This window comes from Vicugna pacos, chromosome 23, assembly GCF_048564905.1.
Source record: "Vicugna pacos chromosome 23, VicPac4, whole genome shotgun sequence".
Taxonomy (NCBI): domain Eukaryota; kingdom Metazoa; phylum Chordata; class Mammalia; order Artiodactyla; family Camelidae; genus Vicugna; species Vicugna pacos.
In genome coordinates, this window is record NC_133009.1 from 12,164,058 (window position 1) to 12,181,924 (window position 17,867).

A 17,867-nucleotide genomic window follows, 5' to 3' on the forward strand; every position below is an offset into this window, starting at 1 on the left:
TAAATGGTTTCATTCCTTCAGGTGCTGGGGTATTATACCATTAATTTCTCGTCTTGCTGGAATAAAAACTTTCATAGTAACTACTCTGTGGGGGGTTTCTTATGTTCAAATAATTTTGTAAGTGCAGATTTCCTAACCCTTGTAAAACATTTAGAAAATGGGTTGAAAATCCCTCCTGATCTTACAGAAGTAACAAAGGTACAGAGACCTAAAGACTTACCTTATACCATGGAGCGAACAAGCACAGAGGAGGGGCTGGATTGGGCACTGCTAGCCATGGCCAGCAGACTGTGAGACTCCAGCGTGCGTTGCTAAAGGGCCCCAGTATCAAAATCCATTTTGGGAATCCATCAGTTTGGCTCAAATGCTTCATCGACCATGGGCTAGAAACTATGTTTTTAAATCTCTCTCCCTAAAATAAAATTCCCAGAGGCCCAATACAATGGCAAATGACAACACCAAAAGGAAGGAAAAGGATCACCACAATGATTCTCCCAAAAATGGAGGTTCCCAGGTGGGTTTGGGCTGTGATCACTTAGTTCTTGAGCGAGCTCAATGACTGTGTTTCAACTCACAATCCTTGTTCCCCGGAAACTGATTCCGAGAGAAGGTAAAGTGACATGGATTCCATGTCTATGGAGTATGTATCTTTCCAAATAAATCTACCTTTGCTCAACTATGGTTCGCTCTTGAATTCTTTGCTATGCAAAGCCAAGGACTCTCACTTGGCAGGGCGTGCCCAGGGACTCGACTGAGGCCTGGGACACCGACATCCTCTCACACCCTTCATTCTTCCTATATCACTAGGATTGACTTTTAGAAACTCACCTGTCCACAGCTACAAATACATTCCCTGGATCAGCTTTACTAGTCATAAAGGTGATACCTTAACCTCCATTTGCCTGATCCCTGTATCTCTCTCTGATTGCTTCTGATCACTAGCAGGGAAAGAAAGTGCTATGCACTGGCCCCCTCAAACCTTAACAGTTGAGGACTGTTTCTTTAAATAGATCATAATGCACTCCAAGGGCAGGAGACCTGATGTACTTCCTCTGGTCCTGCATCCCAATTCCAATGGCATCCAATGCAGTGTTACACATAGGGCCACATGAGGCCATTACACTGCTCAACCCCAGAAGGTGCCAGCCTGCAGCTGTGAAACTCAGCAAGCTCTGGGGACGCTTGCTGAGCCTCAAAGAAATAAATCCCACTTCTAGTGTCTTCATAGTTACTCAGAACTGCCTCTCTCCCAAATTATCACTAACCAAAAAATCTAGGAAAGCAAGAAGGATGGGCTTAAATTTTCATCTCTGAAATTCTTCCAAAGAGAATATGTGTCACTCCTAGGCGACAAAGACCAGTCATTTCAACCTTTCACTTCTTAAGAGCAAAGCATTTTTAACCAATAAAACATTATCCAAAGTCTCTATATATGAAATATTTCCTTCAAGCAAATATGAACCATTCAGAGACTGGAGCCCCACCCACCTAGCTTCCCCTAAATCTCTCTGGATGCATCCAAGGATGTTCACAAACCCTTTGGCTCCATTCAGATGAAGACTGCCCAGAGACAGAGGCCTGGGCAGCTGGCCTCCAGGGATCTCCCCGAGGGGCCAGATTCTGCAGGATCCGCAGGATCCATTTCACCAAGATACGAGGGAGACGATTGCACAAATATTCATACACACACACACACACACACACACACAATCAGGAAGAGGTTAAAATTCTGCCTCCTCACCCAACTAGCTATAGTGGAAAAACAAAGAAAAGCAAGTATTTAATGTCCTATTTCTGCGAAAACAACAAAGGGTCAATGATAAATTTTCGATTAAAGGAAGATCAACACACAATCCAAGAGAAACATATCTTACTGATGGCAAAGGCTGCAGATCTTTCCTGGCTGAAGATGCCCAGTGGAAGGGCACTTCCAGGTCAGGCTACTCCTCCTGGTCACTCTAGGGTGCTCATGTTGCAGCAAAAGGGGGCACAAGATGATGGCCATGTCCAAGGTCTCCGGTGAGTCCCTGGAACACATCCCATCAAGTGAGGGTCTTTGATTTCAAGCAGGAAAGAATTCAAGAGCTGTCTCCAAAGGCTACAAGGCATGGGAGGTTGTTAGTGTTTATGGGCTGGGTAACTTCATATGCTAGTAAGTGGGAGGATTATTCCAACTACTTTGGGGAGGGGGTGGGGATTCCCAGGAACTGGGCCTCTGCCCAGTTTGTGGCCTTTTATGGCCAGTCTTGGACCTGTCATGGCACCTGCCCGAGTGCCTTTTAGCATGCTAGTATATTACAATCAGTATATAATGAAGCTCAAGTTCTAGTGGGAGTTGAATCTTCTGCCATCTTGGGCCTAGTTGGGTTTTAACCAGTTTATGTCTTATCCTCAACGACTGTGTCATTCTTTTAATGGTTATGCCCTGTCCTCTTCCCTCCTGTCTCAATCATCCCTTACGTAGCTCCCTTGGGTTATGCAGTAATGAACCTGATAAGCTAACCTGGCTGTACGTTTTCTCAGCCACAACAGTCAGACAACAAAATAGCAAGGCTCTGGCGTATGAGAGAATTGGGGCCTCCATCAGACTTCCTCCTACCCTGGACATCCTCCCAGGTGCTCTCTGTAGCCAGGCAGCCAGGCATCCAGACCACATTCAACAGCAACAGAATCCACCAAGCCACTGGCTCTTGGGAAGGGCTGCATGTGCTGGGCCATTCGGATGGGTCCAGAAACTAGACTAGAGAATGGCAGTCTGCCCTAGGAAACAGACCAACAGGTTGAGGTGAAATTCATTGAGACAAACGACAAGTGCAGAGAGGATGAGAGCGCATCAGGGGGCAGTAGTGGCCACTGGCCGTTTAGGACATCTGATTTGGAATCCCAAGCCCTGGGTTTGAACTAGATCTCTTCATTTACTGTGCACTTTGTCACTTTACCTTCTCTCGGAATCAGTCTCCTTCCTTGCAAAATAGGGACAATAGACCTGCTTTAGATTAAGTAGAAACATCTGATACATCAGTATTTAAAACTATTAATTTCCCCCCTTCCTTTCTTTTAGATTTCTCACCTGTACAGTTGAAAAGTTCCATCTCACCTCACAGGGGTGTTTGGATGACTTTAAAAGAGAAAGTATTTTAGTGTTACAGAAACTCCAAAACTGCCTCCACTTGCTCATAAGGAAAAGGGCCAGTCTCAGCCCAACAAGGGAAAAGCTAGAAAAATCAATACTTAAGCCTCAGTGTAATTAAAATTTGAAGAGAGAAAAACAAAACCTAAATAAACAGAGTTACATTATTTGTAGATGGGAAGATTCAATTTGGTAAGATGCCAAACCTCCCCATTTAATATATAAATTCAGTGTGATTTCAATCAGGATCTCAATTGTTCTTGGTTTTTTTTTTTTCCTGTTTGTTTTTCTCAGAGCTTGATGGATTGAAATTCAATTCAAGTAGAAAAATAAAGGTAGAAGAAGCCAAGAAATTTTTGAAAAGAAAACTAAGGACAGGGACTACCTACGACAGTAATTAAGAGTCACTGGCACTAAAACAAGTAACAATGAAAACAATAATATTACTTTATTGAGTGTTTACAGTGGGGCCAAATCCTGACACAGCACGATTTGTTTTTGACAACAACTCTGTGAGGTGGAATGCGACTATGGCATGATCCCCATTTTAAATCTGGGAAACCCAAGTGGGAAAGCATTTTAACCAAACTTACATAACTAATAAGTTATAAATGGATTCCTGGAGAAAAAAAGAAAAGAATGTGTGAGAATTTAGCTTATTAAAAAAAAAGCATTTCAAATTAGAAGTGAAGAACTGGATGATTATAAAGAGAGTTATCAAAGTACCAGAAGGAAAAGTAGAAGAATATTTTTATTATTTAGGCAAGAAGAGCTTCCTAAGCATTACGTAAAGCTCAGAACCAGAAAGGAAAGGACCGACAAGCCTTTTTTTTTTTTTACTTCTATAGGGTATTTTAAAAGTCTTTAATTAAAAAGAAAACATTTAAATAATTAAAATAATTTTCAATATGTGTAGGATATTGGATCCTATTTAAGATCAACATCCCTTACATATAAAGCAGCTTCTAGCACTGAATGAGTAAAAGACAATCTGTTGGGGAAAGAGGTGCAACATGATTGTTTTCCTATTAGATTTGCTTCCACAACTAGACTGCCATCTCCTCCAAGGCAGAGTCAGTGTCTTATATCTGGATCTCTTTGGCTCAAACCCACAGGCCTGCAGTAGGTAATCAATAAGGGCTTGGCTGGCAGCTTCTCCTTGCTCTAAGCTGCCTTTCCCTGGGCCTCTGCTGCTGAATGATCAACAGTTCCCAAACCAGGGCCACCAGCCACACCATGAGTTGTGGGGTCAGTCACACGCTGAGGAAGTTATCCAGAGGGCAGACTGCTTTCACTCAGGGCTGAGACTTCTTGACTTTCTTGTTTGAAAAATGGAAAAACTAATCGACCAGCACCAGAGTGACCACCTAAATGTTTGCTGAATGAGTTCACTAATGATGACTGTCACTGATGTAAGAAAATTACCTCCCATTCTAAGAACGAGTTAAGTAGCAATACAAAATGTATAGTAACCCCAAATACCTTGGTTTATTAGTCAGACTGGCCAATAAATAGAAAGAAGTCTTTCAAATAATCCAGTCTCCAAGCTAGGTAACAGTACCCCACACACTCTTTCCAAAACACACCATGAAGCCTCCTGCTAAGTCCTCTCAACTCCGCAAAAGGTAAAATAGACATTAATGCTTATCAATAGCAGATCTTTTTTATAAAATTGTCCCTGCAAATACTAAAGAATGGGGGGCGGCGTAAGAATCAAAAAATTTATTAAGTGTTTATAAGGGGGGAGGGTAGAGCTGAGGGGTAGAGCACATGCTTAGCATGCACGAGGGTCCTTGGTTCAATCCCCAGTACCTCCATTAAAACAAATAAATAAACCTAGTTACCTCCCCACCCAAAGAAAGAGCTTATTTAAAAAATCAATAAGAAAATCACAAGAGGTAAATAGAACATATGGGCAAAGCATCAGAACAATTAACATAAAAAGGTCATTTTAAATGGATAGTAAATAGGAAAAAATACTTCAGTCTCACTAGCATTAAAAATACTCACTAAACTAAAAAAAAAAAATACTTGTAAGCAATCTGATAACTTAAAAGTAATACCATTCAATGCCGGAACAGGACAATGAGTCAGACACTCATAACCGGCAAGTGAACTTGGAAATGGGTTCAGTTCTGGAACACTATTTGGCAAAATGTCTCAGGAGCCTTGGTTCACATTCTTTGATACAGTAATTCTCAACTTCTAGGAAACATTTCAGAATGTCAAGAAATATCTTTGCCACATTGTGTTTAACCAAGAAAATTTAGAGCCTCATTAATACCCAAGAACAAAGGAAGTGTTAATAAAATTCTTTCTCAATTATATTTATGGGGAATTTTAATGATAAGGATATTTTATGATAAAAGATTACATAAGTGTATGGCTTCAAATTGCATACATGTCAAAGTCTCAATTATGTAACATGTACAAGACCAAACACCAAAAAGTTAATAGTATAGTAGCATTTCTCCTAGTCTTTGAGACTTCAGGTAATTGTTTTTCCTCTTTAAGCCTTCCTGTGTGTTCTCCATAGTAAAAATGTATCAATTTAAAAACAGGAGTAAAAATAACCATTCTTTTAAGATGATGACATTTCACATTTAAAATCTCAAAGGGGTAACTCTTCCCCCATGGGACCCTACACTGCTTTAAAATGCTGAAAGTTTCAACCTGTTGAACTACGAATTGTGAAAGTAGAAGCAAACTCTGTCTCCTCCTTCCTCTCCTCCCACCCATCCATCTCTGTTCAGTCTGCAGCTCCCCGGCCATGGGGCCATCGCTGGTCAGTTCAGCCCACAGATCTCACTCCTCGGCTCAAGAGTCCTCACTCTGAATCACATACAATTCTGTCACTTAAAAATGATTTAAAATTTCTAGGGGAGGAGGGTATAGCTCAGTGGTAGAGTGAATGCCTAGCATGCATGAGGTCCTGGGTTCAATCCCCAGTACTGCTATTAAAAAGTAAGTGAATAAATAAACTTAATTATCCCCCCAAATAAATAAATAATAAAGTTTCTAAATTCCTCAGGAGAGGGTAGGATCTGGAGGAGTTGGGGGCCGTAGTCAGGTTCCCAGGAAGAAACCAACACTATCTGTGTCAATTTCTGCTTCATGTTTTATGTACAGGCTTAACCTGGTATGAAACCCTCCTGGCCCACTGGACATCTCTGTGTAAATTAGAGAAGTTCCTCCCTGAGCACTGATGCAGTTCTAGGCCAGGGTGTGCCAAGGACTCAGCAAGCAAACTGGTTTCCAGTTGTCCCCAGTGCAGGGCACGGCCTGCACCCCTATATGTGGTGGGCCTGTCTTACGCCCCTGGAAAGAATGGGGCAAGCACTGGAAACCAGGTTCTGGCTCTGCATGACCTCGGGTAAGCGATTCACCTTCGTAAGTAATGGGGATGAGTAACTTCAGCCATGAAGAATTAGAGAACCAACATTCTAAAACAGAGTGGAGTCATAAATTCCACAGAGTTTATTTTCTAATATCAAAGGGTAAGGTAAAACTGGTTAGGCCCGCAATTACTCTTTTTTTTTCCCCGAAGCATCAATTTACTTGATAATAAGTCAATTTAAATATTACTTTTCAATTGCTTTTGTACTAAAATGAACGTGCGATATTACGAATTTGACCACGGTATTCACCTAGATATTCAAAATAAGTTATGAGGCATCTAACTTCTTACAAACCCCCAAACTCTGGGGGTACTGGGGTGGGAGTAGTTTTCTGTAGGGTAAAGATGTTTCCTTTAGGAGAGTTCCAGAAGCTCTTCACCTGTCAGTTGACCTATTGTCTGTTCATGTTTATCTGAGGTTTCTCAGACCCCATCCAGGGGCTGGGCTATTGGGATGACTGGAGGAGAGGGTCTAGGGAGGAGGGGGTGGGGAGAAGAATGAGCAGGAACACAAGGGACTGCAACCCAGCAGGTGCCAGGAGGCAGGCAGCTGGAGTTATGGAAGGTTCTTGAGCTCAGCACTTTGCTGAAATGACAAGCGTGAGAGCTTGATTACAGCGGGTGTAGAAACAGCTGAGGGGGCTCTGGCCTTGAGGCAATTGGGTGGGACTCTGAGGCGCACTCCGGCCACTGTGTGACCCAGGAGAATACGGGCAAGAAGGGGCTGGACAAGAGAGCTGGTCCGCACAGCTGGAAGTACAATTACCCTTGGGAACACCTTAACATCACCCATGAAGCAGAGTCCCGGGTCCAGGGTGACATGCTGTCCGGAGGCTGGCACGTGCCTCTCTCAGTGAGCCCACCACAACCTCCAGGGAGGGAAGAGATTCAGTAAAAACACCAGTTGAACTAACTGGCTTACATGCATGGGCCACGTCCACCTGAAGTACAGAACCTGAAACACCAGAATCACCTTCAGTGCGATGAGGTGCTCGCAACCCGAGGCCTTCAGCCCCGGAGGCAACTGAGGGGACAGCAGCTTCTCTGCTCCGTCCCAGGCTCACTCTGGGGGACAAGCTCCCTGAAGAGAACAGCTTGTGGAATCACCAGCTCAGATTAAATTACGTCTCCCTCTCTCCCTTTTGTGCCAAACACGTAGAGTTGAATTGGGACAAATTAAAGGCACAGTCTGATGAAGCTTGAACACTCTGAAGCAAAATACAAAGGCAAGGCATTACTTTTGCCATACACCTTCCCAACGAGTACTCTGCCTCGTGGGGAAATCCACACTGTTCGGGACACAAAGCTGCTGGAGGGGGCGGGGGGTGGTGGCCCTGGTGCAGAGCACCTCCCCCGTGAGAAGGCCCTGCTGGCCTGCTCCTGGGAAGAGCTGGTGTTGAGTTGTGTTCCCCGCAGAGGAAGGGCTGGCACAGAGCCAGTCACGGTCTTTCACCTCATCCCTGTCAGGCCTATTTGGCAAAATGTCTTGAGGGTAGGGGGTGGGGTAGGAACCACACCTCCTGGTTGAGGGAGTGGAACGAACAGAGAAGGGCAGCAACTCCAGCATGAAAGCTCCAGAGCCAGCCCCCTGGGTTGTTGATGCCCAAAGCTCATCTCTCAGATCACCACCTGCACTGGCCCCCAAGCAAAGTGCCCGCTCCAACACTGCAGACTGAAAAAAGGTCCCAGCTCCTTCCAGGTAAAAGCAACACACGTCCTTTGCTTTCCAGAGCAAGACATTTCATTCTGAACATGGCCAACACAAATACCTGCCCTCATGTGACACCTGGGCCACTCTGGAAGTGCTCTAGTGAACCACTGACCTACCTAGTTCAATCTTACACATTATGACAGGATTCTTTACAAACCAAGCAGTGTTTTTAAAAGCAGAAACCAAGCCCTCTTCCACACCTCTGCAGCCCGGCTACGGCCGTCTTTCCATATGGCCCACTTTCCACACTTCTAATATAACTAACCTACATTCAACAGGAAACCTCTAAGAGAAAGGCAGGTTTTACTGTGTACGGCTATTGATCTAGATTCTCCATTTAATATACTTTGTGGAAGTGATTGTAGACAAAACAAATACAAATTAACACTATGCAGTGACTATGAATACTGTCTCTGACAGAAAACTAGAGTCACCATGAAACACAATTTTGTTTGAAAACTCTTAACTGGGCATCCACTGCACAGGTGTCACCTGCCACACGAGGTGCTGCAGGGAGACAGATACAAAGGTGAACTGGACAGAGATTCTGCCCCACCTCTTCCCTGCCCCCAAGAAGGCTTAAAGTCTACAAGTGCCTTAAACCAGCAACTCACCATAAGTAAACCAATAGGAAAAACACTAACTCCTGCAGAAAAAAAGAGATCAAGAAGTCTTAATTGGTTAGAGACAAGTACAAACGCTCAAGTGCGGAACAGTAACTCACAATGCACACCATTCATCCCAATACGTGCTGTAGCTTCATGGAACAGCATTTAGCCAATTGGAGAAAAGAAGATCCAAGACAGCAATGAAGAAAGAGGAGGTATTCCAGTCTTTCAAGCACATAAAGATAGGGTTCAGAATGGTCTGAATACTCACTGTTCTTCTTGTACATCAAGATTTCAAAGGAATTCATCTCATAGTTCTCAAATGTCTGCCGCACCTTTTCAATGGTGTCTTTATCAGTCAGCTCCCCATACATAAAACTGCAAATCAACCAAAGAGTCCAAGTTAGATTAACAAGTATTATCTATTCTACAAGCATATGTTAAATACCTGTTCTATACCCAGCACTGTGCTACGCCCTGTGGAACACACACACACACACACACACACATAAACACAATGAAAATTGTTGTTCAATCAAAAAAGCTTTACTGATCCAATTGTGATCAAGATCCCATCACTGTCCCCACCTAAAACTAACGATCTAATGAGGGACACACGTTAGGAAACAGTAGATCAGAAAACAGTAGATTAAAGAACAGAAGGATCAACACATAAGGAATTACAACACACAGAACGGGCACAGAGCACTGCCTGCGTGGTCGGAGAAAGCTTCCCAGAGGCAAGGACGAATAAGATCTAAAGAGCAGGTAAAGATTAGTTGAGAAAAGGAGGGAAATGAACATTTCAGGTAAAGAAGAGCATGTGCAAAGGCACAGAAGTGAGAGTGAGGTTAATTCTGGAACCTGAATGTGGTTCAGCTCAGTATGCCTAGAATATAGACAATGAGGGGAATTCTGCAACAGATAATATAGAGAGGTAAGCCGAGTCCAGATCATGGAGGGGACCACAGCATTCTAAGCCAGGTAAAGTAATTTAAACTCTATCCCGAAAGCGATGGGGGGAGGGGTGCTGGAGGGTTTTAGACAAAAGAGTTACACGATCAGTTTTGCATTTTAGAAACATAACTCTGGGAGACTTTCTGAGAAAGATGGCAGAATAAATTTGGACCATAGGTTTTTTTCTTCTTCTAATTCCCAACAAAATTAACAGAAGAATAGGCAAAATCACAAAAATTCAGCAACCAAACAAGGGATGCAATTTGATGCTCTAAACATCAAGACATAGCTGAGGAAAGAGAGAGAAGATTCAGCAAACAGAAGATTGAGCCCCTGTCTGTGCAGCTCTTTTTCCTCCTCCACTACAAAAAAGAAAAGAAAAAAAAAAAGCACTCAGTCGAAAAAATCAAGATGATAAAATTCTATAAATTCTTTCTAATTCATCTCCATACTGCTCACATTTGGAGAAAAGTCATCAGGGTAAATAACCAGCATGAAAAAAAAATCAGAGAAAATCTCTGGAGAGTAGAAGCTCCTCCCTACTGATACTGGTTCTCAGCAGAGGCAGAAAAACTGCTGGGACCATTCGTTTTCTTGGGCCCCACACTGAGTATGGTCTGAAGACCAAGGTTTGTGCCTCTAGGAATGGCTACACCCCCAACAACTAGGTAGAGTGAATCACGGCACAGGCCACTAACAACATGCGAGAGGAGAGAATGTGGCTGGAAAAGCCAGTCCTCTGACAAAGGCTGCCCATGGACCCCGGGAGCACGTCAGCTGCCCACCCCAGGCCTTTAGGTGACAATAACAGGGAAGGACAGCCACGCTCAGCCCTCAAGGATAAGGTAACGTAGAAGCAGCCACATGAGTTCTCAAACAATGCACAACTCATCTTCTAAAACGGTGCATACGGAATGCAACTGGACTTTTGTTTGATGACTTGAATTACAGAATCATAGAATTTCAGAGCTCACAAGAACCTCAGAAGTTATCAAGGACAATTCCTAAACCACCAAGTCAAGTGCCACGCTTAGCGTGATACTAGAACAGGCACGGGCTTACTGCGAGCCTCCAATTTCCAGCACCCTTTGAGAAATGTGTCCTAGCTGTTTGACTTGATGAATTCCATGTCACTTCTGTTACTATGTCCCTTCCCAGACCACGGAGAGATGTCATTATCTGTGATTCCCCGTGTGCCCTGTGTGTGCTCTGCTTTGGGGCTGGGCTCTTCATCTGTAAACAGAGAAAACAGATAACCAAGCTTGTTGAATCGCCTTTGAAAAGGATAGATCAGGACTAACTCCGCCATGCCTGAGAACAAGAGGAATGCTTCAAGGGGATTAAACTTTTAAGCTCCGCCACCATTTCACTTAGCCAGTTGCTCAAAGGCCTTTTTCCGCTTCCTCCCACTTTCCCTTTCTGAGTGGATTTGCTAGATAAGTGACCCCCATTTAAGTGCTGATGGTAGACATGCCACCAATTTCCTTCACAAGGTAAAACCAATCCTTGCAAAATGGAGTCTTCAAATAAATGATGGGCTATAAACACGCCCAGCTTTCCTTACTCTCAGGTCCTTTTTCAAGCTGTAGTTCAGTGGTAGGTGTAAGTTTCCTTTGCCTGGACATTAGATTTCAGATGCCTGCAATGCAAGAAATAAGCCAGAGAGACTCCTGAGCTATTAGGGATGTAACTGGCACAGAGGGATGTTGCCTTTATTTCTAGACAAGAGACACCTTCAGGGAATTCAATAAGTTTCTAAGAGTTGTGTGCAAAAGGAAGAGGTGGCTAAGTTAGATACTTCTCTCATGTGATTTTCTCAAAGTGTCTGATTATAGCCAATAAGAAGCAAGAAAGAGAAGGAAAGGCTGCCTAAGTCATGCTAAAAAGTGAAACTCACTCTCCCAATTTGTTCTGATGGCATGTGTGTACCTTTAGATGGAGACGCAGACACAGATATAGACACAGATATTTAAGAAGATAACAGAACACCAAGACTATAAGAGAATTCTATTGTGTTACTTAAAAGTCATAATTTCTCAATCTTTGAGGGGAAAGGGGAATCTTGAATTTTCCTTTTCCCAGCCCCCAAAACTTAAAATTTAAGAAAATGATATTTTCCAAACATTTAATACTTTTCACCAAACAAGTTGCTTGGCTGATTTAATACCATAAAAAGGCAACTTCTGAGAACCAAAGACTATGCCTGGGTCAGGTGGGCTTTTCCACTCTTTGAACATGAGTTCACTTTTGGATCTAGGATGTTTAGGAAAGGGATTCCACTTCATGCCAACATCACTGAAGACACAAGACTCTGAGGAAGGTGAGGAGTGAGAGGAACCAAAGGCTGTGGAGCCCAGACCTCACTGGGGCAGCACAGGGCCCAGGCCACAGGCTCAGCTCAATACCCTGAAGATGATCTAAAAGAGCTTTCCCAGTGCCATGGCCCAAGGGTGCTGCTTGGTGAGTAACGCCACCAGACACACAAGCCACGCAGGACCCTTTGCCTCTGTCTTGAGTCAGCAATCAGAGAGAGATGTGACAGCAACAAGGCAGCAAAATATGGTTCTCTTTTCTTTTTCTGAGAAAAAGCCCTATGAACAAGACCCTTGTCTCCAACATAGCAGTTAGCCTTCTAAAAAGGTCATACATTTTTTTAAAAAAATTAATTGAATCACCTAAAAATTGTAATTCATTTTCACTTAATTTTATTTAATCTTCTAACTTTCACATAATTTCCATCTAAAACCTTAAAAACTCTTTTTTAATTCTTATCTTTTTATTGAAGCAGAGTCATTTGCAATGTTAGTTTCAGGTGTACAACAAAGCGATTCAGTTATACATATACATACATACTATGTATTTTCTGTTTCTTTTCCATTATGCTCATTACAAGAAACTGAATATAGCTCCCTGTGTTATATAGTAGGTCCTTGTTATCTGTTTTATATATAGTAGTGTGTATCTATTAATCCCAAACTCTTAATCTATCCCTTCCCCCTCCCCCTTTCTCCCCTGGTAACCACAATTTGTTTTCTATGTCTGTGAGCCTATTTCTTTTCTTTTCTTTTTTTTTTTTCACTTAGTCTATTTCTGTAAAACCTCATAAACTTTTGATTTCACATTTTATTGATAAAATGACTTTCCTGAGTTTTCCCCATCATCTGACTGACTGCTAGTTCAACAGTTGCAGGGATCATGTTTTAGGCCTTCTTTGGTTTTCCCAGTAGAGTGTGTCCACTAGAGGTGATATTGCAATAAATATTCCTTCCTGAACACTGTGTGAGAGAAAGGAAATTTCCAAGCTGAGTAAGTCATTTTTTTTTCCAAAAAGATACCACGAAAGATGGTACGACAAAACAACCCCAAACATAAATACCTGCAGGTACTGCTTTTTTGCATCACTTCCGCCCTGTGATAGCCAGACAGCTTGCAAAATCCATCATTGCTGTACACGATAGGCCAGTCCACTATCTGGGCATTCCCCAACACAAAATTAGTATCTGTTAAAAAAAAAAAGAAGAAGAAGAAAAAGAAGAAGAAGAAAAGGGCACATGAGGCAAGACATTAGGTGAGATTCAATGAGGACATAAATAATAACCCACCCAGGTATTTTTGCTTCCCTCCAAAATAGTCTCTTGAACAGAAAAATGGCCCTGTGAAGAATACAGAAGAATAGAGCTTAAAGTTGAATATTTGGAATGCCAGTGCTAAGGTTACTGTACTCTGAGAGGAAGTTAGCAAAGGAAGCATGCTTAACCAATCAACCAATGTTTTCTGCAGAAACTCAGTGATTTCCATAAGACATAGTCAAGTCATCTCAGGAAAGTATGCTGGCAATGTGGAGCAAGAAGGAACCCAAAAGTAATTTCTTCTGGGTCCCATCTGGCATCTTAGCCTTGTCAGCCTGTTGGGCAGAAGCTACAAATGGGCCTTGTTCAGCCTGATTAGTGTTTGCCGATCCCAGGAGGAGAAGGCTTTCTCAAAGAGGCAGAGGAAGGGGAACAAGAGGCTGCCTCCTGGATCACACGCATCGGAGAGAGCCTTCCTCTCAGTAAGGAGGTGACCAGACCCTCCTAATACTCGAGCTCTGTAGAACCTGATCAAGATGCTCATAATGTGGAGGGGAGAGTATAGTTCAGCAGTAAAGTGTGTGCTTAGCATGCGTGAGGTCCTGGGTTCAATCCCCAGGACCTCCATTAGAATAAATAAATAAACCTAATTACCTCCCCAAGCCAAAAAAAAAAAAAAACACACAAAAAAAAGATGTTTGCAATGCCAAAAACCTTCGTACTGATTTTGAAATTATGGAGCCACAGAAGGCACATTTCGGAGCTCTTTCACAGAGCACCAGCCCACGTTCACTTGTGATGTGGGGATTAAGTAAGCCAGATACGTCTGGCTGTTTAGCGTGTTCTCACCACTTCCCACAGTTTTAAAGATCAAAAGTCGTCAGTACTCTCTGTGCTCAGGAAATCAACTATCCCTCTTTTCTTTTCAAGAACTTAAGTTAAGCAAGATAACACCCAGAACTTGAATATAATCATAATTTTGGCTTGGCTCTCTCTTCTCTACAGAATAATCACCACTTCCCTACCCCCACCCCCCAGAAAGGAAAGAAAGGACATACACACACCCTTCTTTTGTTATTAACTGGAGGGGGTTTTGTTTATATATGTATGCTATGTAGAGTGAAATAATGGTGACATGTAATGCCCTCATTTAATTGAAAGGTTAATTTTGTTCTAATACAGCATTTACACTTTATTCACAATATGGTCAAACCATCCTTTCCTATCTATGTGGGAAGGAATAGAGGAAGGAGGAACAGCTAAATACAGTAATCCCTTCTTGAGAATGCTTTGATAAATTGAAAAGGCACAGAAAAACATCAGCTTCATGAAGTGAATCTGTAAACCTGCTAATCTTATTAATATGCCTTTAATAAAAATCTCCAACCAGTCCTTCCCTCCGTCTCTCCCATACACACATAAGTACTCCAAGTTCTCACTAAGTACCATGCACAATGCAAAATGGGACATTCAGCTTGATAAGATATGGTCCACGCCCTCCGGGAACTTACCAGGGCAAACAGGCACATGTACGACTAACTAAAGAAACACAGAAGAAAATGATTAACTCCGTTTGAGAGAGGTAAAGGACTGTGTCTCCGAGGGCCACATTTGAACTTGCTCTAGTCTGGAATGATGAGTAAAATTCGTTTAAACATTTTGAATGCCTAAGATATAACTATCACAGATGATATGAAAACAATTGATATAGAAATAAAAATATGATGCTTGCCTTTGGTGAACTCAAAAGGCTGTGGAGGGAAGGGAACATTCCAGGCAGAGGATGGAGTGTGAGCAAAGGTCTAGCAGCGTGGGACACAGAGCAGACAGATGCAGACAGACAGGGCAGCCAGGAACATGGACAGGAGATGAGCCTGGAGACCAGACTGGGAAGGGTCCAAGGAGATTTGACTTTATTCTGGAGACAGGATAACCCTTCATGTTGGTCTCCTCTCTCTGAAAAAAACTCACACTTCTTGAACTGAGCACCTAAGCCTTAAAAGAAAACAAAACTCACTGAATTACCCCTGAGTGTATATGAAGTCTAGTCAGTTTAACTAAGCTCTCTTGTTGATGCTTGAAACTGTAATTAATTTCCTTCAAAAGATCTAGAATAGGAGGGGGAAACTGAGTGAATGTTTTCATAGCTAATGCCCCACTAAGACTATGTGATAAGAGATAAGAATATGGATTATGGTTTGACTCCGTGTGTTTATATTTCTTCCCTATCCCAGGCCCAACTGAAATAAAATCAACAAATTAAAAAGGTAAAAATCCATACACCTACATACACAAAATAAGAGTGAAAATGAGAGAATAAATGACCAGAGAATAGATAACTTTAAAAAAAAAACCCTAATTATTATCCTTAGAAAGATTCGAGAGATAATACACCCATAAAACAAAAACAAGATTCTGGGTGGGGGTGGGGAAGACACATAGGGAAAAAATAAACAAAATGAGTTCCTGTAAATTAAAAATGAGTAACAATTAAAAATCCAACATAAATGTTAGAAAACAAAATAAAGTCTCACAGAGTATAGTATAGAAAAAGGAAGAGATTAGAAACAGAAGGAAAAAATTAGACACAGTAGATCAGTCAAGAAGAACAGCACATAACCTAATAAGAACAGCAGAAAGACATATGTGGAATCTAAAAAAAAAAAGGGAAAAAAAGGAACTATGAATTCATCTACAAAACAGAAATACAGACTTGCAGACATAGTAAACAATCTTATGGTTACCGGGAAAAGAGGGTGGAGAAGGGATAAATTTGGGAGTTTGAGATTTGCAAATGTTAGCCACCATATATGAAAATAGATTTTTTTTAAAAGTTTCTTCTGTATAGCACAGGGAACTATATTCAATATCTTATAATAACCTTTAATGAAAAAGAATATGAAAATGAACATATGTATATATATGCATGACTGGGACATTGTGCTGCACACCAGAAATTGACACATTGTAACTGACTGTACTTCAAAAAAAAAAAGAACAGCAGAAAAAACAATAGAAGAAAACAACATTTAAAAAAATATTATACAATAAAATATGAGGACAGAATAACAATATTTTCAGATATGCAAAGATCAGGGAAATTTATTTCCCATATATTCTTTCTGTTCAAGTTACTTGGGGATGTGTATCAACAAAAAGAGGGAGTAAAGCAAGAAAGAAGCAATGTAGGAACTAGAAAAAATGTGGATCCAAATACATAAAGCAGGGAAGGAAGCTAATAGAAAACATTCAATATGGAATGGTTCAGAGAACAAAAGTTCCAGAAGAGTTATCTAGAGATAAAGGAGGTCAGGATCTGATGACATTCTTGATAATTTGGAACAACAGAAAAAGTCAATAAAGGTATATAATTTGGGGGGCAGGAAAGGAAATTAAGAAACATCAAAGAAAACAAAAGTTGTGCAAGACAGGGAACCAAATCATTCTACATCACATCGTGTTCTTAATGCAAACACCTTTTTAAATTCCAATTCTTAAAACCAACATGTAGTCAAACCATGGACTATCTAACTATAAGCATCTGAATATAACCTCATCAACTCCAACACTAAAAATACAAATGATAAACTTAGATAGAGAAGAGAGAACAATCATGAGATGGTGCCTAGAGCTGATACAATAAAAAAAGGAAAGGTATAAATAGTTCACTTACAGCTACAAAGAAAACCATTAACAGAGTGATAGAATTATATTAGGAGGAGGGGTAGGAAGTAGATAAAGGGAGCTTAAAACTCAACTAAATTAACAGAAGTCAACAGATAATATCTAAAATGGATACATCTAGAAATAGCCATACTGCATGTTACTTAGAAACATGGCAGAAACCATATGACGAAATAGCTAAAATTGGAACATGTGGCCTCTGGTGAGCACGTGAAAGGCAAGGCATAGGATGGTTGTTTTTCCTCATAAGTTCTCCAGTTTGCTATTTTTAACCAAGAATATGTACTACTTTGATAAAAATAAGTATACTCTTAATTTTTAATGAATTTAATCAGAAAAGATTAATTTATTGATTAAATTTTTCAGTTAGTAAAAAAAATGAGAACAGGGTTTATTTCAAGCTCCAAATATCACTGCAATTTCTCATAGAAGTATTCTGGCCATCCTTTAAAGGTAATCACTGCTCCTCCAGCTTTCCCACTGTCCCTGGGGTGCATATTACAGCCTTATCTAGGAAAAACCAAGTCCACTTAGCATCTTCTTTGACTTTAGAAAGGAAACAAAAAACAGGAAGTGCAGTAGAAATAGAATCATCAGCCTATTGATCATCCACTTACAGGATCTCGCATCATAGAATTTAAAATTCCAAGAGTTTCCTCTCACTGCTAACTTAAGCAAGAAATTATAGCTTCCAGAGAGCAAGATTCCTTTGCCACTATGCAGCAGGAAGGCTAAGAATTCCCTGTCTATCCAAGGACTTGGAGTGAATGAAGGAAAGAATTCTAGCTCCAGTCACAAAGCCATGTGCTTC

At 41.3% G+C, this 17,867-nt stretch overlaps 1 protein-coding gene across 1 annotated transcript in view; it reads right to left on the bottom strand.

The window, feature by feature from the left end:
• KCNH1 (potassium voltage-gated channel subfamily H member 1) overlaps positions 1 to 17,867 on the bottom strand; it is a 329,150-nt gene that overhangs the window by 292,853 nt on the left and 18,430 nt on the right. Inside the window, exons 2-3 of the mRNA XM_072948224.1 lie at positions 13,180 to 13,303; positions 9,118 to 9,224 (exon numbers count right to left, since the gene is read on the bottom strand). Of these exons, the coding sequence (XP_072804325.1) occupies positions 9,118 to 9,224; positions 13,180 to 13,303 (231 nt within the window). The remainder of the gene's footprint in view (positions 1 to 9,117; positions 9,225 to 13,179; positions 13,304 to 17,867) is intronic.